Raw genomic sequence first — 27,844 nt, 5'->3', positions numbered from 1 at the left:
GAGATAACTGTTTATATATCGAAGATTGAATGTTGTAAAACCAGCAGAGCTTGAACACCGCAGCTGCGTGCCTGACCACTTAGGACGAGTAAAAAGACAGAGAAAGAAATGCTCGGCATTGTCGTGGTCCTCCAAATTCTTCGGTGCTGCCACGCAGGTAAGTCCTCAGTTGCACCTTGACTGAAATTTCGCCATTCTCATGAAATGGGAATTGATGACTAAAATGATTGTATAACATATAGGGATTATTTTAATCAATGTCGATTAGCAATGATTTAGACGTTCAATTGTTTTGTTGCCTCCAATTTATTCTCCAACGATGCTTGTTAGCGTGTGCATTCTTGAGAATAACAGTACTCAGCAATACTTCTAAACAGCTTTTAGTATATGCCCACATCTTATGTTGTTTGTATACTTATTTGTTTTTGTTTATTTATGTAGCGTTCCTAACTAGAACGGCAACAGAAATGACATCATCTAAGTGAGACGGGTGTCGTCCGCCATTTTATTCCCACTTCTTCCTTCTCACTTCTCCCCTAGCACCTTCCTTCGTCTTCTTTCATGCGTCCAGCGCAGACCGCTTCACTCTTCCGGATTTCTTTTAATTACACCTCCTGGGGTAATACTTGAATACGTTTCCAATAGCGGCGCACTCCGTTTGGCCCGAGGCTCCGGCGTACCAGACATTCTTCAATATTCCATGCTGGCATGCAGTCTTAATAACTTGAAATGGTCCGCAATATTTTGAATTTGAGGGCACAGCTCCTTTCCTTACAAGGACATAGTCTCCAGGCTGTATGTCCGGTATCTCGCTACTGTGCCTTTTATCAAAGTTTCGCTTCATGCGGCGCTTGTAGATCTCCTGTTCTTTGACAGTTTTCCTTACTTCCGCAAGTTCGAGGTTCTCTAGGAGACCTAGCTCACGATCTGCAGGAAGTATGGGCGCTGTACCTGAAGTTACAAAATGAGGGCTGCAGCCTAAACTCGTGGTGTATGATCTGTTGTGATGCTTCACAGCGGCCTCGAGACAGCACTTCCAGCCACCGGCAAAGTCTGGATACATCTTCAGATACTGTTTGATGTCTCGTATGGCACGTTCCGCTAGGCCGTTTGCTGCCGGGTGGTATGGAGAAGAATACTTTATCATGATGCCGTGCTCCTGGGCCCACTTTGATAATTTGGCACTCCGAAAAGCCGGCCCGTTGTCGCAGACGAGCGTCTTTGTGTGTTTAAAACACTCAGCTTTGAGGAGGTCTATTACGCTGTTTGCGTCTTCTTTGCCAGCTTTAGCCGCAATCGTCCGTGTGCACTCATCTATGGAGAGCAAGAAAGCTTGCGTTCGCTTGACTCCTTCCCCCTTCTTTTTGAGCTCCGCGAAGTCCAAATGAATTACTTCGAACGGGATGCTTGAATATTCAGGGTTTGTCATAACGTCTGTCGATTGCTTGAATTTAACTTTGTTCACCTGGCAGAGGTGGCATGTGCGGATGTAATGGCTGATGTCGTTTTTCATGCCCGGCCATGTGAATCTCATGAGCAATTTCTTATAAGTGCGCCAGAAGCCATCATGTCCACCCGATTCAGGGGTGTCGTGGTATAGATGAAGAATCCTTGGAATCATAGTTGGTGGTACGTGATACCTTCCATTGATAAACTGGAGCTCTTCTGTACCTTCCCATAGCTTAATATGATTGATTGTATCTGGATTATTGCTTGATTCCTGTACAAGTAATCTTGATAGTGCGTCAGCGTCAGTGAGGAGTGGGCCAGGACGGTGCGAAATTACGAAATCAAATTGTTGCAGATAGTTCACCCATCTAGCAATGCGGCCTCTTGGCTGGGCCATGCTCAGAAGTTGAGTCAATGCTTGATGGTCCGTGAAAAGTATGAATTTGGCACCTTCCAGGTAAGTACGAAAGTACTGCACAGCTTTTAAGACGGCCAGAGCTTCCTTTTCTGTGGTACAGTAATTGATTTCGGCGGGTTTCAGGGTATAGCTGTAGTACCCCACGACGTAGTGTTTGGTTTGATCAGCTTGTTTGGATGGCTTCTGGTATAGAACTGCACCGGTAGCATAATGTGATGCGTCCGTGTTCAGCACGAAAGGCAAGGAAAAATCCGGTATTCGCAAGATGGGGTCCGACGATATTAGTTTTACAAGCTCACGATAGACAGCTTCGCACTTCTCGTCCCAATGAAAAGGCACGTCTTTCTGAGTTAAACGTGTGAGGCACCTTGTTCTCAGTGCGTAGTCTTTGATAAACGCCCGGAAGTGTCCTGCAAGGCCAAGAAAAACGCGCAGGGAGTGCACATCATAAGGCTTTACCAGCTTGGAGATTCTCTCTACCGATTCTTGCTTGGTGCTTTTAGTCTGTCCATCAAACACCCTGCCAAGAAATACTACGGTATCTTGAAAGAACGCGCTTTTCTTGAAGTTGACTTTGAGTTGGGCAAGACCGAGGGCATGAAGAACTTTTGAAAGATGACTACGGTGTTCGTCCTTTGTCTTTGAGTAGATGATGATGTCGTCGATGTACACATTGCAAAATGTGCCCAGGTAAGGTTTCAGAATGTCCGTCATAATCTTCTGAAACCACGCAGGGGAGTTTTTCCAACCAAATGGTAGGCGGTTGTACTCAAACAAGTCAAATGGGGTTATGAACGCGGTGTACTTCTTCGTTTCTTCACTTAGTGGAATCTGCCAAAAGCCCTTGCAGAGATCTATTCGTGAAAACCAATGGCAACCACCGGTTTCGTCAATGATGTCGTCGATTCTCGGCATTGGATAAGGTATCAATTCAGTTTGACGATTGAGAGCCCGGTAGTCTGTGCAGAGGCGGAATGTCCCGTCTTCTTTAGGTGCAACAGTGATAGGAGAAGCAAATGGGGATACAGAAGGCCGGATGATACCTGCGTCTAACATTTCTTGCAACTCCTTTTTCAGCCACACCTTTTTATCTCTGGACATATTATAGGGGGTTCTACGAACCACTGTTTTATCTGCGAGCTCGAAAGGAACGACATGGGATTTCATTGCTGGAGGGTAGCTTCCTATGCATATAAGCTCTGGGTACTTAGTCTTGATGTCTTCGTGGTGAAAAATTAGCCTTGATACACTAGGTTCTTCACCAGGGTCTTCTGTTCTTATCGTGTCTTCGGCCATTACCTTGTCATCCCAATAGAGGTTCATCTTAAGTTTTTTCATGTCTGGACGGGACAAAAGAAAATCGTAGGTGACATTGGGAATGGCCAATACGTCACTGGTAATAGCATTTCCTTGAAATTCAATAGCCAGGGTTACCCATTCGCTATGCATGGTCACTGACCCATCGTAGGCTTGGACACGCAATGTTCTACCAGCGTGCAGACGACTGGCATCCACTCGAGTCTTGTTGATAATAGATACCGAAGCTCCACTGTCAACGAGAGCCTTCACTTCAATGCCATCTACCTTAATGGGGGCGTACAATAAGCTTGACGACACCAAATATACTGTCTCACTGAAGCTCTTTTTCTGGGGCTTGTGATGCACGGTAGACAGATTATGTGGAAGTAGGTTGCCGTGAACTGCGGTAATTGGTTCTTCACCATCCTCACAGTCATGATTTACGCTTCCCAGAGATTTGTTTATGAAGCTGTGTTCACATTCAGTTGACGGCAACGACTCTAGATTGGAATCAAGTTGCTCTGTTCTACCATCTGGCTGTCTTCTCGATGTAATTCTTGGCACTGAGGTCTGTAGAAAGTTCAGAAGGTCATCAAACGTTCTTGGACCTTTGAGCTGGACATGACAACGGATCTCGATACACAACCCTTGCGTTATCAAAGCTACAACAGCAGAAGACGACAGCTTCGGTTCTGCAGAATACAACAGGCGACGCTTCTCAAGACAGTACTCAAGCAGAGAGCCACCTGTATAACTGAACCGCAGTGCCGCATCCCATCTTTCTACTGCGTTGCCTTCGAAAGCCCCTAAAAAGTTGCTTTTCCACAGTTCCCAACATGTTGTTCCATAATCCATGAGTTGCACGTCACACCATTTTCTGGCTATACCGCCCAAATAGCGGCGCATATGCAAAATCTTTGTGTCGTCGGAGTGCCACAGATTCTTGTCACAGGCGTACTCGAAAAAACACAGCCAGTAGTGTGCATTTTGCGATTTTCCTTCAAAAACATCTGGTTCAACAATACTTCGTGCTGACTGCTCTCGACTAAGCACTTGGACGAAAGTTCTCATTATTTCGATCTGCTGTATAATGTTCCTTTGCAGTTCCATAACACTCAAGTCTAGGCTCACCTTCCCGGCAGGCGTTTCCTCTTTGAGGGTGCCACGTCGTATGGGTTCCAGAACGAGTTCGCTCAGTGTCTGCAGTTGTAGATTCACTGTCACCGATCCTGTTTGCACGAGGGCTTGGCGGCTGATTGCAGCTTGTTGCAGTACCACGTTGATCAGCGCGGTAGAACTAACTTCAAGAGGAAGGTCCGTCGCTGGCTCACCGTGCACTTGGTATCGGGTGAACACAACAGACTCTGATGACGCCTGGTCGACGAAAAACGTCACCCGCATCGCTGGTCTTCGAAAACTGTCGGCTGCGCCAAAATGTAGCGTTCCTAACTAGAACGGCAACAGAAATGACATCATCTAAGTGAGACGGGTGTCGTCCGCCATTTTATTCCCACTTCTTCCTTCTCACTTCTCCCCTAGCACCTTCCTTCGTCTTCTTTCATGCGTCCAGCGCAGACCGCTTCAATTTATAATAAAACAAACAAAACAAATAAGCACCTGTTCTCAAAGTACGTGTTATCTAATCTCTCGCCAACTTCTTTTCTATAGGGTATAATATAACGCACAAACCAATTCTAACATATTCGGCTTACATTGCAGCTATTGTTTATGTTATTAGCTATCCTATGATACAGCTTACTGCGCTGAATAAGCAGATGCTATATTACTGCAATAACTTTATTGCACTTCATCTCGTGCTATTTCTTTTTTACTTTGCAGAAACTATTTAGATTGCTATTGCTGTTTCAAGTCTGTCGTTACACTTGTTTGTTTTTGCTACTGTAACTGCATTATTCCGGCTCGCTGTCATTGAGATCGCTGAGATCTTATTTATTGTTGTCAATTATAATAAAATCACTTATAATAAAAAGTAAGTGGTCAGCCAATTGAAACTTTATTTCCCTTTGCGCTTTGATGCTTGACTGTCTGATGCTGTCTTTTCACTTTGTTCGAGCAGGGAAGGAATGGCTAGTATATCCTACAATGTTGCAAGAACGCATGACTGCACCGAATTTGGTTCTGCGGCTGAATGACGACATAACACTAAATCTCCAAAGAAGCTCTGTGCTGGCAGAGAAGCTGTTGGTTGTCACGACTACTGAGCAAGACTACAAGTTGGACACGGTAAGCACAGAGTGTGTCGCTTGAATACTAATGCTATATTAAATGAGACTGTGCCAGATTAATTATACGGGAGCCCGCAAGGTAGAGGAAGGTTCATGGAAGTGAAAATTGCCATCTACGCTACCGTACCCGCGCAAAGGAAGCCCATGTTTCTCAGCAAGAAGTCTCTGCAGTCGAAGAAAAATTCGACCTGATGACACTGTATACTGTTTCGTAGTAGCGTTAGTCACAGCATCAGGCTTTGTAGACGTTTATAAATGAAAGTCTTAAAGCGAGCTCATCATTCAAAAGTCACTTCATTTGCACTCGAATAAAATTTTTCGTGTAAACTCTAGTTTGTGGCGCGTGCGTAGCATGGGGACTTTTTGTCGATTTGTGATCGCAGTTTATTTAGCGCACGCGTTGGAAAGAAATAACATATTGATCACCATCATTAGTTCGTAATAAACACTTATTACTGAGCGCTCCCGCGTGGCTAATTCTGTGTATTTGTTTTCGCATTAAATTTCCTACGCAATGAGCTCAATGAAGTCAAAACGGTCTGTCAGGGGGAGCATTGACATCGCGTGTGTTTGCTGCTTATATTTAGAACAAAGCTCAGCGTATTGGAATCGACCTCATTTCCACATGGTGTCATGCAAAGAAATTGCTCATTACCTCTCTTCTCAGCACAATGCATACACATCGGGACAAGCACGAGATTAGCGGGCACGGCGATCAAGACCTTGTCCTTCATTAGTAAGAAATTTAAAATGATTCTGGGGTCTTACGTGCCAGAATGACGATATTATTATGAGGCACGCTTTAGTGGGGGGACTACCGAATAATTTCGAACATTTGGAGTTCTTTAGTGAGAACCTAAATCGAAGTATAAACGAGCGTTTTTGCATTTCACTTCCTTCTAAATGCGGCCGCCGCGACCAAGATTGAATCCACTACGTCGCGATCAGCAGCTCAGCGTTATAGCCACTGGACTATCGCGATGGACCATGGGAATGAGAATCCTGTCAAGAATATAAGCAGCTACTCAGAAAAGCAAAACGCACAAGTCTACAGAAAACCGAGATTATCACAGTGTGTTCGCGCTGGAACGATGTGATAGCGGTGGACTATTTATTTATTATGAAACAAAAAAATGAACAGAGTTCGCTCTGTAAACCTAGCATTCTTAAGATATTTTCATCCATGGTGCTGGTGTGGAACTGAAGTTGCACACATTAACCTTTGCCAATGCGACTATGTTCCGGCACACAATGCGACTTTGAAATTAGAGGGGTTGTGAGAATTCTCGCGCAGTGAATTTCTTTTATCTAACAAAGACAATGTTCTGTTCAACCATAAAAGGAAGGCTCTTGCAATATTGCATTTTACAGCCAGCTATCTTCAGTGACATTGAATTGAATAGAGAAAACGGCTTTTCTTGACAGGTAAACACATCTGGTATACAAGAGAGGTTGTACCACGATACTCACCACCAGTCCTCCGTGATGATACAACATGAAAATGGCGCAATGCATGTGGTAAGTTTTTTTGCACGACTCTGCTTAGATTTTGGAACTTGAGGGACCTACTTATGTCAGAATTTATCATACGTCTATCACATAGACACTGCAGGACAAACGACTATTTCAGCAATGTACGATTACCCCTGGCTTGTGTCATTCGACTCTGTCCAGTGGCTGCAACCTTTAGCGTAGATTCACTATTGTGTGATCACAGTTGTTTGCATAAACTATATCGTTTCTTACCGTTTTATTCTGCATTCTTTTGTATTTTGTTGATATATTCATTATCATTGTCCGCTTTACCGATATATTATGCTCACTATTGTGTAATTATCATACTAGTTTGTAACATATTCAACTTGCGGATATCATTTACAATATGCTCTTACGTTTCTTTGTATTTGTTTAATAATGACGATATATTGAAGCTGCGTATTCATTCCGATGGCTACAGCCTAGTCAAGCTGGTTAAACCAGCTTTTTGCTCTAGCATCCATTCACAATTTGTACTTTGGAAAATAATAAGGGGATTTTATTTGATTTATCAACATTTCCACCACGCCACGTAACTTTCGCTCACATCGGCTGCCCCACTTCCCTTCCCTTGGTACCCATTCTCCAACTGCGCTACCAATTCTGTAATTACTAAAGTAAAATTTATGGTTATCAACTTGTGCCTCTTTGTATCGCAGGTTCTGAATTTATAAGACTTTGAGCCTACGATGGGCTTTTTGCGTTCAATAAATTTCATATCATTAATATAGGAAGGAGTCATCAACAACAGGCTGAGAATCAAGCCTCTACCAGAGGGCGAACGCTCATCGCTGGGTCAAATACAGCATAAGCTGTACGAAGTTGACGAGATCAAAGACAATTTCTTGAAAACTGGTAAGCATTCTTCTTACCGCCGGTCTCAGCCAGCCGTTATGAATGCAATGTGGCCGGTACATAAGATATCGCAGCATGCTGCGCCTCTTTCTTTGCCTCCCTCTTGTTCTTGTAATTTGCTCTCATCGAATCAGGAACAACGTAAGACTAGACAACAGTAGTAGCTCCTGCAATGATGGCCTCTCCTTGTCACCGCTTTCGCTTTGCAGTAGCCAACGATGCCTTGTAGGTCGCAAGCGCATACGCAAGTGCAGCCCATGCCAAGATATTCTTCCTATCCCGTTGCGGAGAACCAAGCTTGCGTTCTCAGGGCCACGTTTTGCAGCAAACACGCTAGGAGTATGTCGGAACACGGTGGCAAATTCAGTGAGACATGTACAGCAGCGCCCGCGCGACCCCTAAACATCTCACGAGCGTCCTGCGCTAGCCCGCACCTCTTTCTTTCACGATGGTGCCGGGAAACCACTATGCACACAGGGTTGTTTACATTATGCAAGATGTCTATTGAGACCTTATACTAAACACCATCATGAACTAACTTCTAGTTTCCCGAGCTTACGCCTTAATTTTACAGCGCTAAAAATATTGCCATAACATCACGAAAGAGGGTATTTGAGGACATGAAGAAAGCCAAAAGGTGAGCCGCTCGTTGAGTATGCGCTTTGCGTGCTGCAAATGTATATATAGAATTGGAAAGAAAACAAAGCTGAAAGAAAGTCTAAGGAAAGTGTCAAAAGACAAGACATGTTAACATCAGCGTTTGCGGACATTGGCTTCTGTATCGCGGCCCGACCTACAACATTGAAAGCACTGCAACTTCAATTGATTTTTATTTCTTCTTCAAATCAGTTACATATTGTGAAAGTGGCCAAGAGAAAAGTCGGTACATCATGGCTTCGGAAAATACTTGGTCCCTCCTTAGCACCCACAATAACCAAGAAACAATGTCGTTAGCAAGCGCAACGAACAAAGAAAGTAGACAGTGTTTTGGAGTACGTTATACATGCTTTATTATTATTATTAGATATCAAAACATACAAACACAAAGTAGACAGGGAGGTAGCAAGCTGACAACTGCTACCGAGAGGGGCACAACACCTGCCTACTCTTTCGGGAGGAGGGTATGAAAAGAGAAGAAGATAGGAAACAAAGAAATATAAAAGAAAATAGTAAATAAACAAATGACACAGACACGGACAAAGGAAAGTAGAAACACGGAAAAATGCATGTACACTGAAGCAATACAAGATGCACCACAAACGCTGGGTGTAAATTTAGTAAGAACGTAATAATATAGGCGAGAGAGCTTAGCATACTGGATATGGTCCATATAATAGTCTTTATTACATAACATGTTTAAGATATATAATAGTCATGCTGCCTGTTTCAGTTGGTAAACAACTCGGCTATCTGTGTGATTGATGTGTGAAACACACACCTAGCGGCAAAAAGGACAATAATGAAAGACAAAACACATTATATAACTGGTGCCAAGTGGTGAAAGGGGTGAATCATGTCACTGTGAGCAAGGAGGCTCGTAAACGGAAACTTGTAGACATGCGTTCAAAAGAAAACCTTAAAAGTCAACCTAAAGAAAGATAGCCTGATCATTGGGTCATCTCATCTCAAAATAAGCAGTCCCGATCAATGTGAACATGGTGACAGGAGCCGGACGCTGATGCATCACAACAAAGGTCGCTTCTATGACGCCAGCGCCAAGGATGGCAAAGTATCACTCATGTGTTTGTTGCAAGAAGAGTTTGCATTTATGGTGACCTCTTGACCTCAGGGAATATGATGATGATACTAGTTGCAACAGATGGCACCAACATGCGTTGAAACAGCCTGAGAATTGCTGAAAAGCAGGAGAGGGCGGGAAAGTGGGTGACGCCGGATTACCGAGATATATTGTCAAATATGTACAGCCGGGACAAAGGCCAAGGAAGTCAGAACTAAGGTGAAATGGAGCGAGACAAAATGGAGTTTCGGCATTAGAAGTGAGAGAGCAGTTGGGATAGCTAGCATTCAGATGCAAGACAAAAGAGAGAAAAAAAAGCGTTCGGTGTTGGAAGGTGATAACGAGAAGAAACGAATAGAAGGCGTAGAATTAAAAAAAAAAGATGTGAGAAAATTTTATGGAGAAGAGCGGCTGAGCATGGCGTATGAATTGAGACAGTGGTCTTTTTCCACCGAAGAGGCTTGCAGGACAACATTTTTTTTGGTCTTTTGTTTGAGGCTATGGTGTTGGGCAGCTAAGCCCGAGGTCACGGGATGGAATCGCGGCCAAGGCGGCCGTATTTCGATGGGGGCGAAATGAACCCCAGTGTATTTAATTTAGCTGCACGTTAAAGAACCCCAGGTGTACCAAACTTCCGGAGTTCCCCACTACGGCGAGTCTCATAATCAGAAAATGATTTTGGCTCCTAAAACCTCATAATGTTTAGTTTGATAAGAATGCCACACTAGTTAACAAAGTGAGTTCTAAAAAATGAAGAGTGAAAGGACCAACGTTCCATAAAAATTCTGCAGTTCATCACCGTGGCGAGCGGCTTTGTGTACACAATGATCGCTAATGATGTCATTGATAAAAAATGCTGTGTCCTTCCCCATAAATAATCACATAATTAAAAATGGCTTCCGCACCTGTGATAATATTTGCGGCATCCAGTTAGTGGGCACCAAATACTACTAATTGAAAACGATACCTGAGAGAAGTAAATCTCTTCGAATGCCTTCCCTGCACTGTGGTCACTGGCGCATTTTGTTATGTATTCCCTCACTTGCGAAAATTACCTCTCAGTCAATTTTTTTGATGCACGTTACTTTTCACTCGATTCTATTTTACTACGTTTACACATGTTTTTTTTTTGCCATCACGCACTTAAGCTTCACGCCTGCCTAGTTAATCATCTCTGATCTGCATGCTCCTTACGCCGTGGGGTGTATATGAAGACGACAAGCCTCTTTTTGTCTATTTAAGCTTGCTTTTGTACTCTGTCGGTCCGCAATAAGTATAGTACTAAGGCTGCCATTGCGAAAATTATCACGGAAGAGATCGCCCACGGAAATAACCAAAAAGCCCAGTTAAGAAGCCCACAAGAACTTAGCAGTCATGAATGTTAATGCCTTCGATAACAATTTCTTACGAAATCTAATTGCTTGTTAACCTGAAAGCCGATGAAGATGACAAATTTTTTAAAGCTTTAGTTCATGTTAGAGAGACGGAGGACAGCTTTATTGTCATTGCTGCTCTCTCCCCGAGCAATTGAGATAATATGTACAGCACTATATATACTGTTATTTCAGCTTATTGCGATCCAGTTGGAACAGGAGCAGGAGACATTTTGTTTGGGCGGCTGATTTACTCATATTTACTCATGTACACGTATGCACAAGACAAGGCGTTCGCAGGAAGAATGAGATCTGACGTTGTGAACACTGCGGTCAGGCAGTCGAAACCTCAACCCGAAGACAACGTTTCGACAAGTCCACTCGCTTAAGCGTTGTCTCCAGGCTAAGGCTTGTTTCGTTCACGCATTGCTGATCGCACATGCAGGTCACTGTTATTAGCTAGAATTGCTCTTCAGCGCATTTTGAACTTGATTAAGGACATTTGATAGCTACAGATGCACAGGTACCGACTTCGACCTCTAGATCTTTCGTAATGAAAACTGAGCTGGCAACAAGGTGAAATGAAAACTGGAAACTCTGAGGGAATAACCTAGAATAGAGGCGGGCAAGTTAAATTGCGTAGCACGACGGTGACTTCTCTGGTTTAACTTTTCATTGGTGAGTGTGCAGGTGCCTTCGTAGTTTGCAGGTGCAGGTGTCTTTGTAGGTGTCTTTTTATTTCAGGTGCCTGCGTAATTTCGCTACTTCTGTAAACTGCAGTTGATATTCGGCCTTCATGGTATTCGCCTCAATTGGCTGTGTTCCCAAGTTTTCCGTATTTTTTACGCGTATTTCCATCGTGTTAGTTGCTTGATTACGTGCTTCTCTGTACGATGCCTTTTGTTCGAAGGCTTTGATTATTAAACCAGTTAGGGTTTACCGGGACCTCGCTCTCGTGAGGCGTTAGTTTAAAATGCCGCAGGGAAGTCATTTGAAGATAAATATTAGGTTCACCGCCTGCTCACGTTACCGTCGTCTTGCCCCTTATTGTCTTCGGCATTTGAAATGTGAAAAGAGGAAAGTGTCTTGTCAGCTGCGATACACTGCGGAATGAAGCGCTGCCTTGAATGACCCCTGAGATGACTATGTGACAGTTCGGCCGCAGTTGCCCAAGGGAAATGGATGGAAAATTACAAAGTTCTTCACGCCGCAAACAGACACACGTATGTCGCCATTGTGGACGGTATGGTGGGGTGGCGACTCATTGTGCGCTGTCGCTGCGCAAGTGCAGCATGTGTCGTACAGTTTCCTTACGAGAAAGTAGGATTTTGAAATGGAGAAAGCAATTGAAAGTCCAGCAATTGAAGCTCCTTTGACAGACATAACATCTGCTCCTGATGAAAAGAATAAATAGTGAAGACGACACTCACGCTTTCTGTCCCCCGAAGGTACTCTTTGTACAGTGCTGTATTACAGAACGTCTTAAGTAGAGAGATCTGTAAAAAGACGAGTTATGTAGCACAAGGCAGTGATTTATATTCTGGCCATTTCTCCATTGTCGCTATGAATAAACAATAACATTATTCACAAGAAAGCTATGTCGCGCCGCGGGGTGTCTGTATAAGCATCGCCTTTAAGAGTGGAACGCCATGACATTAAAAGATCGCTCACTGCTTCTCACGCTTTCCAGCAACTGCAGCTTATGTAACCTTAACGTTTACCGCAAATCGCTGCCGGCGAACGCTATGCACGAAAGCAAGCTTTCTCGTAGAAGCGCGAACTCCTGCGTGGGCCGATCCCAAAAGTAGTGCACAGCCACGCCGAAAAATTCCATAATTTTCAGGTTTCTGTTATTGTTTCGCACTTTCATATTTAAGTCTAATGAAGTTTAACATAAAAGGCATGCGCTGTCAGTGTTTTCTTTCATGACATTTGCTTGTGGGCTGTCATCGTCAAAATTCCGAAGAATAACTTTGTAAAGTATGTTAGACAAGCTATGGGCAACTTTAGCGATATAATGTTGTGGCAGCATAACCCGCACATACTTCATGTCATATAGCAAGGCGTGACATATGCACATGCATAAATATATACGGAAATTTTCGACCGCAATAAGAGCATAATGGGATGGGGACGAATGTATGACGACGACAGTGTGACGTCCACTGTATCACGAAGACTCTATGGCGACGGTGGTGTGACACGCGATGGTCAAACGATGACGTCAGGACGAGAGTCGGATAACGAGGCTGAAGTGACGGCAACAGATTGACCACGACGACATCACGACGAGGGTATGACAATGAATGCGCGACGAATGTATGACGAAAATGAAGGGAGTGGTGATGATGGCTTCAACACATTTGAACGACAAAGCTGGAATGTCAACGTTGCAACGATCACGAGTGGCCTAGTGCACTCTTAGGCAAAGTTACACCCTTTTGCTTGCCCCTTCTGCCACACAACAATAATCGCTAACTGCCTTGATGCGTTTCCTTTCTTTAACGCTGCGAGCCCCGTACTTTCCAGTAACGAGCGGCACGCGCGTTATCAGCATAGAACAGTTTACACCCTTTGGAGTGCCCCTTTCGATAGAGAGAGAGAGAGAGGCTCAATACGGTTGAGGTAGGCAAAGAATGCTAATCGCATTAAAACAATTGCACTTGACTCAATGAAGCAATGGGGTATTATGCAACATTGTGGTAAAGCTATATAGCTGGACAGGATGAGTCAAATTCCTCCTTTAAATGCACCAATATCATGCGAAGCAACATTGAATGGAAGCGAAGTGCTTAGTAAATACAAAGTGCAAGGTGAAAAACACAGATTCCCAAAGAACTACGACAAGAAATTCAAAATGCCGTTTTTTGCTAAGCGCAACTTGATAGAACATAACTAACACGGCGTAACGTCGTCAAGTGGTGCATGAGAAGTTACATGTCCTTTCCCCGTGTGAATACCCCTTTAACCACTGAAATAGTGCACGACTGTCCCTTTGACTGAGTGGAATCTGATGAATGGAGGACTATTATACGCATCGCCTTTAAAACGGCATTGTAGCAACATGACATCCCCCTCGTTATTTTTACCTTTCTTCTGCGCTTAGCATGCCAAGTGACCGCAAAAATAAGACTTCAGGTGAAAATTTCCGTTGGCAGTGGCATTGTCTTTTCTGTATATGACAGATAGCTCTGATTGAAAAGTGTCACAATGTGCGATATCCCTTCGAAAAGAGGTTGCATTAAATCCAAAAGCATTGTGTCACACAGCGGAGAAAAGTTAGTAGAAATTGTCTGTTTTGCATTACGTTGCCTTCTTTTTTTAACCCCTTTTCCTTTCGTATTTTGCTTCCCTACTGCTATGACGCCAATGTTTAATTAGTGACTTTGGCCTCCTTACACGAATTTTAAGCGTTCTTCACCACAAATGCACGTCTATTATTTTCAGAGCAGAAGCTTCGACGCTCATACTGGAATCGTTATGGCAATGGGTTTCGTAAGTACTTTTGCAGTGGCATCCTACTCACTTGCAACTGCAGTCACAGTTATAATGACGCGGTAGTGTGAGAAGGGAACACCTTCTGTAGATATATGACTTAAATCATTCTCTAAAAGACACATGCAAGAAACTTACGCGTGAGCGTGTAAGGACACGGGAAATTATTTACTTTTTTGCACCCTTTTCAGCTCCCTACGTAGTGAGAAGGACAACACCTAAGCCGGCAATGAACGTTGACAAGTTCGTTGTGGAGGTTCATGTGGTCTCCGACAAGGAGCACCAGAAGCACTTCGGGACAAACAAAGAATTAATTGCTTACTTCGCTGTCATGATGAATGCGGTAAGCAGGTGTTACCTTAATGTATTTTACAGCCACTGCTTGTTGACCTTAGTCAGCTCAGCGAAGAAGAACGTTACTCATGCACAGAGTCGAAAGATCAACGCTTCACGGATGTGTCGTTATCACTGGTGCACGTATTCATTCACTCGTGCGTAGAGGAGAAAATGATTGAGTTGAGCCACTTTAAAGGAAGATCTACCTCCTAAGCCTAATTTTCGAACACGGGTGAAATGCATAAATGCCCATCCTTACGTGACTCTGAGTGGATAACACAATAATACATGGCGCTTACTGTGTCAAAGCCACAGGTTTATGCGAGGGATTCCATACCCACGGTTTAAGGATGATTGGGACTGCTTGCAAGGATCTGTAACCTAAAATATCCAAAAATTTCAGTACTTGATTGCGTTTGCATACCGCCCCGGTTAGAATGCGACCATAACGGCTGGGAATTGATTCCGCGCTTGAGCTCTGGCTCAACAGCAAAACGCCGTGGCCACTTAGCCGCCAAAGCGGGTGGGTGGCCTCTGAATTTCTTTGAATATAGTCGGCCGTGTGAGAAGATATAAGAAAAAAAGGCAAGTTACAGTCATGGTTGGAAGATAGTGTTTTATTTAGAATCTCATATTTTTAGTTCCTTATGGGCGCTTCATAGGTTACGAACTGGAAATGAGAGTGAAATAGGGGACTTTCACCTTCAGTGAGACAACTTATGCGCTCGTTAACACGATTGAATGAGCAAATCGTTTTTATTTTCATTATCATTAAACGTGAAAAGCAGAAAGGAAATAGGGTGGCAAAATACCGACAAAATGTAGGCAACGTGCCGGCAAAATGTCCACAGTGGAAAAAAAGAAAGCCTACAGAAAGCGCAAACAGGAAGTGTACAAAGACAGAGAAATAACTAAAAGATTTATAGAAAGATCTACTTCGAACGTGGTCAACCATGCTTTGAAATTTGCTGCATGCTCGATATACATTAAAAGAACAGCTCAATAAATACAGCAACTTTGTTGAGAAAAACATAACTGTGCACTTGGACAGCCAGACGATTGGGCAAAAGCCGCTTAATTGAACTGTAGACCTGCAAAGAAAGCAGTCACAAAAGGTAATCCAGTTCGGATTCCTTTGGAACTCTATGGTTATTATGAACGACTAAAGCGAAACAAAAAAAGAGAAGTGGGAACGAAGATGGACTACTTAAAACAAGTAACGCATCCGGAAGTGCTTGTGGAGACTATTTCAGGCCGAAATATAGCACATAATCAAGTCTTCTGATTAGTTACATATTCAGTTAACTGTTCCGCTATCCATATTGCAATAAAAAACAGCGCATATTTGCAATTTTTGTTCCGCAATGCATTCTCAATCTTTTGCTGGGAACTATTTCATTTGCATGAAGGGCGCGCAAGGAGTTATGTATACAGTTGCCTTAGCACATTGCTCAGCTTACTTTTTGCGTCCCTCCATGCTTGACGTATTGGCGCTCGCAGTACTTCAAATTAAAATGAGTTTTGCTCCTTGCATAAAAAAAATACCTTTAAGGCCGCGTGTACTGGCGACGGCTTTACTAACATAATTGATGAAAGCATTCTTTATTCTAGGTGAACTTACGGTATCTGGACATGTCTGCGCCTAAGATTAGCTTTATCATCGTCGGAATAACACGCAGTCAGGTAAGTACGCCGAAAACCTTCCAAGAGAATGGGAAGATGTGAGAATGTCTGTGTTTGAACAGGCTAAATCTTTGTTTTGCGCCAGTTGGGCACACGGCCTCCGTTCAAGCCGAAGTCCCGCCATCTAAATCCGCGGCAATCCCAAACCTTCATGTCCGTTCTGCGCTTAAGTGTACAAATTTGGAGTAGTTGTTGCTGATTCATGCGTCTGACTGAACGGAGAACTGAAAATATGTCACAGATAACACGAACCGCCGTGTACAATATTGTTCAAGTGAAGCGCTATCTTCGACATTGCTTATGCAAACACCCGTTAAGTTGTGTCACAAGGTTTTCTACCTCACGCGAAGAAAGACATCGAAGCGGAGCTGCTTAGCACAGTCGTTGACTCGGTTCTGCAGAGTGTCTTTTCTGACGTGCTCGACGAAGTGTCTCTAGCACTGTGGTTGTTGCGAAAATTTAGTGACAGCGATTCACCCTCTCCAGGAATGAGGTCGGGTTGCGAACATGTTCCTCTAGTGTGTGCTGAATGTGCGAGCAAACTTATGCTCTGTGTCGGAATAGCCCGATCAGTGAGAGAAGCGATGACTTCAAAGTAAGTTTTATATGTCGCGTGTAAATGTGGGTCGTGGGAAGACACGATGTTCGCGCCCTCTCTATGAATGTGGCATCCGCTGTGCTGAACATGCAAGATGGCGGCGTAGGAGAAAGCTCAAAGTTTTTTTTGTTATCACACCGTCGAGGTAATGCCCTCATGCCGTTTTCCAATTCACTATACTATTTGTGTTTGCTACAAGTATGACTATTATAAAATTCATTTACTTATTTGTTCACACTGCGGACCTCCTGAGGCTACTGCGGGAATGGGAAGTAGATCGCATATCAAGTGGACATAAAAAAATGTGTTAATAGCATTAAACCAACTCCTCCAGGAACGTTCTAACATTTCACAGTTAAAGAAAAAAATGTGTTTCTACGTGTCGTTCCTTGACTGAAATGCTAAGAGGTTCAGGCTGTGAGACCTACGGGTGCGCAAAAGTTCAGCAAGCTTTGTGTACAGTATTTATCTAAGTATGTACAGCATGGCCAGAAAAGTAGGATATGCAGGATCTTTAGGCGTTTAATGCCGCCACGTGTTTACAGCTGGATTAGCTTCAGGCTAAAAAAGTTCCAAGGTGAGGAGCTCCTATCGTAATTGCGACAGATAAAACGTAGTGTTTTTTTTATACAAACACAATGTTGTTTACATAATTTTTGTGAAAAGGGTTCAAACACGCACACATTACAGAGGTCAATGCACTAATAAGGAAATGTGTAATTGATCACTTGCGTACAAGCTTGTTGAAACTCGATCGCTAAATTTTACAGCGATCGTTGACCATTACATGGTCACGAAAGGAAAATATTATTCCCACGCGACTGTAGCGCGCAGTTACAGAATAAACAAGTACGGGTATCTCAGCAAGAAGACCTTGCAGTTAAAGAAAAGTTTCTCCTGCAGCGGGATTCGAACCCGGGACATACTCCGTACCGTGGCGATCATACTCATATTTCTCGTTCTTGAACTTTCCCCCACATTTCGGGCTTCCGCATAACTGATTTGCTATGTTTAGTGTCCCAATGCTTCGAGTTGTCGATTAATTCAACCTCGTTCTGCGATATGCTAGCCTCATGCTTAGCTCAGATGGCAGAGCGACCACCCCGGTAAGGCGGTGGTCCCGGGTTTGACTCCTGCACCAGGGCAAAATATTCTTCAACTGCGAAGCTTTGTTTCTGAGAAACGCGCATGGGTTTCTCTTGTACCATCGTGCTACAGCAAGGTGGATGACAGTATTTCTCTTTCACCAACGTAACCATGTCCACCTGATTATAGTTGGCATGGTTCGAATAAGGGGTGCAACGCTCTAAAGGGGCCACTGTGGCCATAACTTTCTTGATGCAAATGTTTGCGTTTGAGCTTGTAATTAGCCAAAAGCTTTAGAAGACGGCGATTACAGTGCGAAACCAAATACTGGTGCTTCTTCATTTAGTGATGGTGTCATTTTCTTATTCATTGAATTCAAAGCGTTGCGAAATTTGATGTAAAACACGTGCTTTTCCACCTGCTTGCTAGTGCTACAGTAATAACTGTTTTAAGACGCAGTGGATCCATCAGGTAAGACGAAGATGATCTGACTACACACAGAAAGCACGATAAGATTATACACAGAAAATGAGTCTGATTCAGTGGATCTATGTTACCTTAACTCGGATATGAGTCCGACTAGTTTTGGAAGCTTTGTATGTCTTACGTCTATAAAATTAAATATAAAATTGAAATGAACATTATTCTCATCCTCTTACTGCGCAGACTGACCCTTTTGCCAGGCTCGTGCAAGGCACTCTTGAGGCGAGTCGAACCTTGAAGGCATTGGTACAATATTACGAAGAAGGAAATATACCAGATAATCCTGACGCCGTGTACCTCATAACCGGGTAGGAAAACGCCTAGGTATTTTTCGAATTTTTCTCGCTGAAAAAAAAGTCAAGCGGTGGTCCACGTCTGTAAGTCACTGTGTTGTAAATGTGAAAATAAGCGGTTGGCGCGTTCTTATGGGCGGGTAGTTCTGCTGTGAAAATTTGGATGCCGTGCAATATCAAGTATTTTTCGCGTTATTTTTGCAAATATTACACGAATTTTATATGTAATATTTATAAGAAAGGCAGAAATTGTGCAGGAAATACCCACAAAATGACAGGAATCATTTTATTGCATACGGAAACCTTTGGTTTTGCAATTGCCGCGCAACACAATATAAAGGAAGAAAGAGTGGGGTGATTCCTTGGGGCTTCTATCTTAGGAAATCACAGTGAGAGACAATGCGAAGGACGCTTGGAGCATTTAGAAGGCGCATGCACAGCGATTTTTACTTGATGTTCTTCGTTTAGGTTCGCCCTGTGATTGCAGGGTGGAAGAACTCGCCCAGCTTTCTGTTCGGCTAAGGAACTCTGCTAAGGAATCGAATTATACGTAAAGTGCTCACGGTAACAGTAGGCGTGATGCTTTTATACAATATTTGCACATGTTTTGCAGCTTAGACCTGTCCAGCGTAGAAGGTGGAGTGCTGAAGAAAAACGTCGCAGGTAAGCGGAGTGGCCGTGCTTTGGTTTGACCACTTTGTTATATAGTTAATGTCAGGCATGGTTAGAACTTTTGTATTCTGTGTAGAGGCAGCATTCCAATTTTGAATGTCTAGCGTTGCTTTGCATTTATTGTATACAGAGAAACAGCACCTCATCATTAGGCAGCCATATGATTCCTGGCCCTGCCGCATTGAAATCATGATAGGCCTCTTGTGTAGCGTATCCACCTATCTCCACTTCGTGAAAAATCAAGACCCATTTGAACAAACATACCGTTTGTTTACATACCGGCGTACCGTATGCCGGTATGCCGGTATGTATGTATACGGTATGTATGTACGGCATACCGGCATACCGTAGGCCGGTATGCCGTACATGCTGGCTTTTGGCCTCATTGCGACTACTGTTGACAGCACTCGAGGCGATGTCACGCCGGCATGACGCATCAACTGATCTACGCACAGAGTGTTTTTTATTCTTTCAGTTCACTTGTCATGTTCTTAATTCTGTTGTTGCTGCATCTCCGGCATTGCAAGGCCATCGAGATGTTTGTTCTACTGGGTCCCTTTTCACAATATAGAAACAATGAATGAATGAATGAATGAATGAATGAATGAATGAATATGAGGTCCATTGGGCTTCCGTGTAACCGCAGGAGATTCCATAGGCTGTAGTAATTTGTAGATTGTCGCCGTTCTATAGCGTCGAAATTAAACAATAGTGGTCCTGAACTTGAATACCAACTTAGCATATTAAGTACGGCACACATTCATGATAAGAAACGCGCTATTTCCTCGCTCTGCAGGCTGTCTTCAACAAATGCACAAGAAAATGGCGTCGTTATTTAGATTTGCGGTAGAAAATTCGAGCAATCAACAAAAACCTATTGGAAGTGCGTGTTTATTGACAAAACAATTTGCGACGTTCGCACTCTGCTGCCGAAATGTTCTCTTATTATGCGAACAAAATGAGAAGGTTAATTCTCTTTAAAGCTTTGGCACATGTTTATTGTTTTTGCTTATCAAACGTGTACTCTGTTCTTAATGTGTTCTGTTTATTTGGGAATATACCTTCCTTTTATCTTATGGTTTGTCTTCTTACTTTACGTTTTGTTTAACTATATTTTATGGGCTATAACTTGAACATCTACCACTGAGACTGCCCAGACAACACGCAAGTCGTTGGCTTATGCGGGCTGGCTACTGCTGTCCATATATGGCAATAAAAATTATTATTATTATTATTATTATTATTAACATGATTTACTAATCAACCTTTTCACTTCTTACTTTAGCGCACACATTACAGTATATGATGCCAATGTGTTCACAAGGCACATACACTTAGAATGAATGTTGTATATAGCACTAGCTTTAACATAAGCGCCGCAGAACTTGCGACAAAAGTGCACTGTTCAATTTACTGTTTTTCTCACAGATTGCATCTTTTTTATGCACTGATGCTCGATATAGCTGCAGCAACTTCAAGTTGGTTACTGCCGTTGCTCTGGAAAACGCTACACTGACGTCACATCACGGACATTTTGTTACCCGCAGGACTTGCATACGTCGGCGCTGTCTGCACTAAACACGGAGTCGCTGAGGGAGAAGACATTGCTACTTCTTACGACGGGGTGTACGCGATGGCCCACGAGTTGGGGCATACGTAAGTGGAGCAGCTGCTTAGTTCGAAAGAACGAGTGTGTACTGAAAGCCGAGATAAACTTTAGATAGAAAAGACCGAAGCTTTATTCACTAATCACGGTTGGGCACCGGCTGCACAAAACTTTTTTTTAACCAAAAGTTGGTCGTGCTGAAATTCCGCAGTGTGGTTTTGGCGTTTTTTCATGATACAGTGCCCATATCATGAAATACCAAAACACCAACCTCAACTGTCTTTAATGACATTAGGCCGTAGAACGTCAAGAGCTTAAAGAATTTGTAGAACTCGCGGCCAGCAAGAATAACGAAAGAAAACCGCCGTCCAATCACTCCGTACACATGGTTAACCAGTGACGCTGAAACGTGCGGCCCCGGTGTTAATCACTGGGTTAATTCTGACGGTTAATTAAAGTATTTCTGAATATTTAGACGGGCGGCATTGACATGTGTACTTGTTTGTCTTCCTCGGGTTACCACTTTTTCACCGGCTAGCAAAGGTTAAACGTTATCGATCAGCACAGGACGCGCCTGCGTGTATCGCAAGTTTCTCGAATGTTATCGATGGTTCTATCCGTCGTCTGTTCTCACCGAATCTCGTGTAATCTCATTGTATGCGCGACGCGAATTGTGTAGTACTTTCCGGAAGAGACGCGGGCACGAGCGATCATTCCGGAACCTTCGATGTCTTATCGCTCATGCCAACGCGCTTGCTCCGCAGATCAGATTTCGACGATCGCCGATTGTGTTCACCACTATCGTCGTTCTTTGAGTTTAACTTGCTTTTCTTTCTTTCGCGCATGCGCCTAGTGTTGTGCAGGAGGAGTAAGCGACAGATGGATGGACGGACGAAATCGGTTAGCCACATACAGCTTCGCTGTAGAAGGATGATTAAATAGCAGCGAAGATTTATTGGAGAGTGGCATTGTTGGGCGTCATTAACGCATACTACAAAAGCAACCTTTTAGTTATAAGAGCGTTCTTCATTTGTATTGGTGCCGTGTATGGCATGTGCTATTATTGTGACTCAGATTGTTGCTTTCAGTATTTTGTTTTCTACTATCGCCGTGTTGTGTGATATCGTTGATGTTCGCACTGTCGCTTTGGGAGGCCCTTTGCAATGTCATGGTGTTGTTTTGACTGCTATGCGATAACGTCCTCAAATGCGCATTAATTGTTCTGCTTTTTCTCGCACAAAACTATGCACAAAAATACATAGAACTGTACATGTGACTTTAGCACATGTTTAAGAGCCAAAGTTTAGCCCGCGCCATATTTGTGTGCCACCACCTCCTATCATGTGTCAATGAAAAAAAAATACAAGTGACCCATAATATTGTCATTCAGGTTGGGTGCAGAACACGACCTGACCCCCAAGTGTCCGTGGTCCCAGGGCTACCTCATGAGTTACGTCGACGGAGGAACGAATAAGTACCGGCTTTCCCCATGCAGCGAAGAACAGATAAGGAAAACTGCGAGGTAGGTTGTTGTAATATTTCGACGTTTGTGTTTCAAACCAGCGTAGCTAGCTTTAGCGAACGAAAGATGTCAGTGACCACAAAATAAATCTGCAGATTTCGCGCGATTCCTACTGCTCCGAACTCATTTACAGCGACAGCAGCATGCGGTTCCCAAAGGGGACTCCGTTATATTATGAACAAATTGTGATGATGATGATAATGATGAAAAAGATAACGCTCATGATTTTTATTGGCAACTTTCGTTGAAACAGAACGGCAACCAGCCGTCATCTAGGCTGCTTAATGTAGGATGGTTTTACTACATCTGTCGCAATCTAGCATTTTGCCCTATCTCTCCGCGATTCCTTCTTTATTCATTAAGGCCGTTATTCTATATTGTATAGTTACCTATGTCTGTAACGACTCTGGTTCCATCAAACTCTTCGCTGCTTTATTTCCACGAATACTGTAAATGTGTCTGGCTCATCTCGACTGCTGACCAGTTAATGCTTCCATCCAGTTTGAGTCCCAGCCTTCTGGAAAGAGAACGTTTCCTACTGGTCTCGCTAAGCGAATACCTTGGCATTCCATTACAATCTGCTGAGCCGTTCGTGATGTACACAGCGCCGTTCTCGTCAGCTACGCTATTGCCCGTTGCGATCTTCTAAATGCAGGCAGAGACGCGCCAGTGTCCTCGGAGTCTGGGTTGAGCGCAGGACACCGCCCATATTAATGAGTGCCTAAGCTGCGTGATAGTGTGATCAGTTCACAACTGCATATAGCCAACAGTTCGAATCCTAGTGGCGATGTTCGGCAGCTTTCTTTCTTAGCCTCACGGAAAGGGTTAAGCTCAGGATGTGGAGGTGGCCTTAAAGCAAGAGAGCGGCACTGCAACTACAATTTTCCATTCCACCAACAGTTGAGCAAAACACAAAGAATACTCAATAATATGGTGCAAGATCGAAATCGAAATGTTTACGGTATTTCTAATGGTTTGAATTGATGTTGGAAATACTGGAAGAAGTGGATAACTTGCGATTATTTATCCTTGATGGGACACCATCAGCAGCGGCTGATTGCAGTCACACGTTCGTTTATCATACCATTTGTTTTATCGCTTTTTCTTACCATTAAACTCAAGTTTTGTAACAGCGAATGTCTACAATTCCACTAGCACCTTCTGTTTGAATAGGCCATAATATTCACGACTTCTCAAGCACTGTGTCACCGTGTCCTTACTTCGTCCCACGCTTTCGCGCTGTTTTGACTTCGAGATATAAAGCTAGTCAGCTTCAACGCCTTCGTTGATTGAACGAATCAATCAATCAATCAATCAATCAATCAATCAATCAATCAATCAATCAATCAATCAATCAATCAATCAATCAATCAATCAATCAATCAATCAATCAATCAATCAATCAATCAATCAATCAATTTTAATTCCAGTTTGTACAAAACCGCATTCGTTCACTTCTAAGGGTCAACGGTATGTAAAGCCTCGTGCACAACGAAATGAATGAAAAGGAGTGTTGTCCTTTGCTTCCCCTTGCGTACGTGTTTTTCTTTTACGCCAGTATCTCCAAACCATGGATCCCTACCAACATTCTAATTTTCTGCCATTCTAATCGTTCATAAAGGGCATCACATCGATTTGATCGTTCAATTCACTCATGGTGCTGTAGAATGCAGTCAAACCTAGTTTTTTTTCTCTGTAGGAAGCTTTCAGCAACTTGTATAAGTGTGCTTTCCTCCACAAACCTAATGGAGCCACACAAAGAAGTTCCAGGCCAGAAAGTGCTTGAGGACTACTACTGCAGAAGGATCCTGAAGGAAAAAGCACACGGAAGGACGGTTACCCCAGTGAAGGTGAGCAGTTCAAAAATTAACTTTCGTTGAGTCATTTCTCCATAAACCACTTCAGATAGGGATTCATCTGAGTACTTATCTGTCTTACATCTTGTTTGTGTATTTTTATGTTCTTCCGTACAACTTCAACGCTCCCCTTCGCACAAATGTCGAACCAAATAGCCCAGCAGTTTACTATACTGAAAGTTTAACAGCACAGAGCAATCACAGTGCTATTTTGCAATCATAAGAACAAATTCATCGTCATGCAAATTAAAATCAACTAATCAGGTGACACTTTATCACTACTTTGCACTGAAACCTCGTCATAAAGCCTTAATACGACGCTATTGCATCATCACACTGAGGCCTTATCACTGCCTGGCTATTCAAGAAGTGCTTACATGTTGTAATAAGCCAAGATATCTCCTAAAGGAACACTCAGTCATCAACTATGATGTTTGAAATTGGCATCCACGCTATATGTAACAATATTTTCGAAGACTGCCATTTGCTATTTACCAGTAATCTAGGGTTAAAAGCTTAACATTGCTATAACCGCCCGTGGAATCTGTTTTGCCTTCTGTCCCAGGTGCAGTACTACCACAACAGTCATGAATTGAGCCAGGCGATAATGTTGCACAGCTCCACAGCAGTATCTTACAACTACTACTGCAATGATCCACTGTATCCTAAAATAACGGATATTTTGATGAGGTCAACTTATGCGTTTGTCTAACGACAGGTTAGCTGAAGGAAATCATCTTGTGGTTTTTAATATGCTATTATAAAAGGGGACAATATTTTAAATCATCCAGTCAAACCAATTTTATTTTCCAGTAGGCACGCTGAATGGTCATTTTGGGTTAAAAGCTACACAAGAAGCTTAACGTGTCCCCTAAAATATTTTACAAGACACAAGCTGTCAAACAACGTGTGTACAGTTCACAACAGTACGATATAAAGATAAATAAAAGCAAGTAAACGCTGGAATTCATGAAAACGAGAACGGAGACGAAATAAACGAAGCAGAACATTAATTTTGTACCTATGTTTATACTTTCAGACTTTGGAGCTTAGCAGCAAGTGTAAGATGTACTGTTGCTACATAACTGGCTATCAGAAAATGTGCCAGCAAGTGCGCATACTTGAAGGCATGGCTTGTGCCTACAGAAAGGTAAGTGTGTAGCTTATTTTGGAATGCGACACCCAGTAGCTTGGAACTATTCGAATTCTAGAGCTCACGCACAGCGAGTTCATGAATTTGAAAAATTCTACCCTGGCAAAAAATTTTTACGGAAACAGGGCATCCTGAAAAGCCATAAGGAAAATAAAAGCTACAAAAGCCGACATCTGAGGTCACTCTCAGCCGCTTCGTGTTCCGCCACATGGGCAATGCACATATTACGCAGTTTCGTCGAGTGAAAGCTCCCCTACCATTTTTATCTTGCACGAACCTTCATTCTCCTTATCGGCTTCTATATAATTGATTTGCCATATTCAGTGTCCCTGTGCTTCCAGTTGTCGAAAAGTTCGCCCTCGCGATGCGATCATGCTAGCCTCTTGGTAAACTCACATGGTAGAGGAACCCCCCCCCCCCCCCCCCCCGGAAAGTCGTTGGCCCTGGGTTCATTTCCCGCAACGGGACAAATATGTCTGTAATGTTTCTGCAATACGTACACGTAATGCGAAGACGTCGGATCGTTCCCCGGCTGCGGCAACTTGTTTATTCATCCACTTTTATTGTCATTAATTTATAATTTCTTTAATTCAATTAAGAAATACAAGTCACTTCCCCTATGTTTTCCTTGGTGTCTGTTGACTTCGCATGATATGAATTAATAAATATCGGGCCCCTCGGTTAACCCCTTTTCTTGTGATGCTTTAGTAGCAGCACTTTTGAGAAAATTAAATATTTTTTCTTCTTCTTTCAGACGTGCAGGAGAGGAGTCTGTGGATTTCACAACTGGAAATAGATCACGGTAAATAGTATGCTGCGTCGATGTCCTGTAAGGACATAGCCAGGAGTACGGCTTCTCGAGCAATAAATCATTAACAGCGACTTACCATCCAATTTGTATTGTTATTTCGAGGCTTTTTATCAATCACGAAATCCAGGAACAACCAGCAGCTAGCCTCCCAACTGCTGATTGACCTAATTCGAGGGCTTTGGTAGCGCTTCCATAATAAAGCTTACTTACTTGCTTGTTCGATTGGTTTCGATAGAGATATTCTTCAAGGTATGCAAAGTAAAAAAAAAAAATTCGGTGCTCTTCCAGTTTGTGAAGGATGACCAGTGAAGATACATACGTAGGCCCCTTAATGGCGAACTGCACCCTCGCCGCGGGTCGGCCCGGCATTGCCGTATCTTCGGGATCAGCCCACGTATGGGGAGTGCTTAACGCCTGCTTCACTTCCGCCGTGGGTCGACCTGGTATTGCACTATATTCGAGATCGCCCCACGTAGGGAAGTTTTTTGCTAACCACGCCAACAACGACACAAAAATTGCCTTGGACGGTAAAGGTATACATCTTCGCTGTAAAAGTGTCAAATAAAGATGCGTAGCTCTGTATTATGCGAATATTCCAACAATGTCGTTGCAAACTTATTTCCCGCTGTCGAACTAGTTTGCGTGGGCTCGTCTGAAGGCCTTGTGGTTGATATTGAACTCCGTGAACGCGTTAGCTTCATGGATTCATGGATTCCTGTCAACTTAGTGCTGATAATCATGCACAAACGAGAGAAATGTACCACAGGCGCAACATATTGTCACGATCGATGCAGAATACATTGGAGAGCCCAGCTGTAGGTGTAGAACGTTTAAGTCAGTTGCACAACCACCCCGGGAAATTGGCCAACAACTTGGTAGCTTTCCGTGTTGCTACAGCAATGAAAACTTTCTAAAGCGAAGCTTTATTTTTGCCTACTTTTCCGGATTTGGTGTAGTTACTGTCCGCTGAGTTGGTCAGTGTCGCGGCGAATAGGTTTGCGGAAATTTATAGGGTGTCCCACATGACTTTAGTCGAACTTTAAGGTTACGCAAATGCCACGTAGCTGGACAAATCCAAGGTAATGTTGTTTGCAGTCGCTTGGAGATACTCAGATTTCCTTGCATTCCGCTTAATGACATAATTAGTCTAAATTATTATTCAACTTCTCAAATATTGTTATTATATGAGAAGTGTCAATGAGAAAATTGACACTTTTTATACCGATACGGCTTTCTATGGCTCAATACGTGCTACATAACGGCGTTTTTCCAAGCATGAGAGGAGTCCGCGAATACGCGCAAAATGCCTCGAGTGGTCGGTCGGGCGGCAATATTG

At 43.2% G+C, this 27,844-nt stretch overlaps 1 protein-coding gene across 1 annotated transcript; it reads left to right on the top strand.

The window, feature by feature from the left end:
- Positions 1-26,725, top strand: LOC135917881 (venom metalloproteinase antarease TserMP_A-like). The gene is made up of 14 exons (XM_065451493.2): positions 1-157; positions 5,244-5,410; positions 6,838-6,930; positions 7,680-7,803; positions 14,362-14,409; positions 14,601-14,752; positions 16,357-16,428; positions 18,779-18,903; positions 19,502-19,551; positions 21,108-21,216; positions 22,557-22,688; positions 24,388-24,538; positions 25,584-25,694; positions 26,452-26,725. Exons 1-14 carry the CDS (start codon positions 109-111, stop codon positions 26,491-26,493), a joined length of 1,425 nt encoding a protein of 474 aa, XP_065307565.2. The 5' UTR covers positions 1-108; the 3' UTR covers positions 26,494-26,725.
- Positions 26,726-27,844: the final 1,119 nt, after the last annotated feature.

Source organism: Dermacentor albipictus, chromosome 10 (genome assembly GCF_038994185.2).
Source record: "Dermacentor albipictus isolate Rhodes 1998 colony chromosome 10, USDA_Dalb.pri_finalv2, whole genome shotgun sequence".
NCBI classification, from domain to species: domain Eukaryota; kingdom Metazoa; phylum Arthropoda; class Arachnida; order Ixodida; family Ixodidae; genus Dermacentor; species Dermacentor albipictus.
Note: the sequence above shows the minus strand (reverse complement) of the source record. Positions and strands in the feature narration are given on the sequence as shown.

What these genes read in the sequence shown, in the direction of transcription:
- LOC135917881 (XM_065451493.2), top strand. Translation starts at nt 109, where the DNA reads ATGCTCGGCATTGTCGTGGTCCTCCAAATTCTTCGGTGCTGCCACGCA. An exon ending in AGACAATTTCTTGAAAACTG is followed by an intron (nt 7,804 to 14,361) that starts GTAAGCATTCTT and finishes TATTATTTTCAG; the next exon opens with AGCAGAAGCTTCGACGCTCA. An exon ending in TCGGAATAACACGCAGTCAG is followed by an intron (nt 16,429 to 18,778) that starts GTAAGTACGCCG and finishes CTTACTGCGCAG; the next exon opens with ACTGACCCTTTTGCCAGGCT.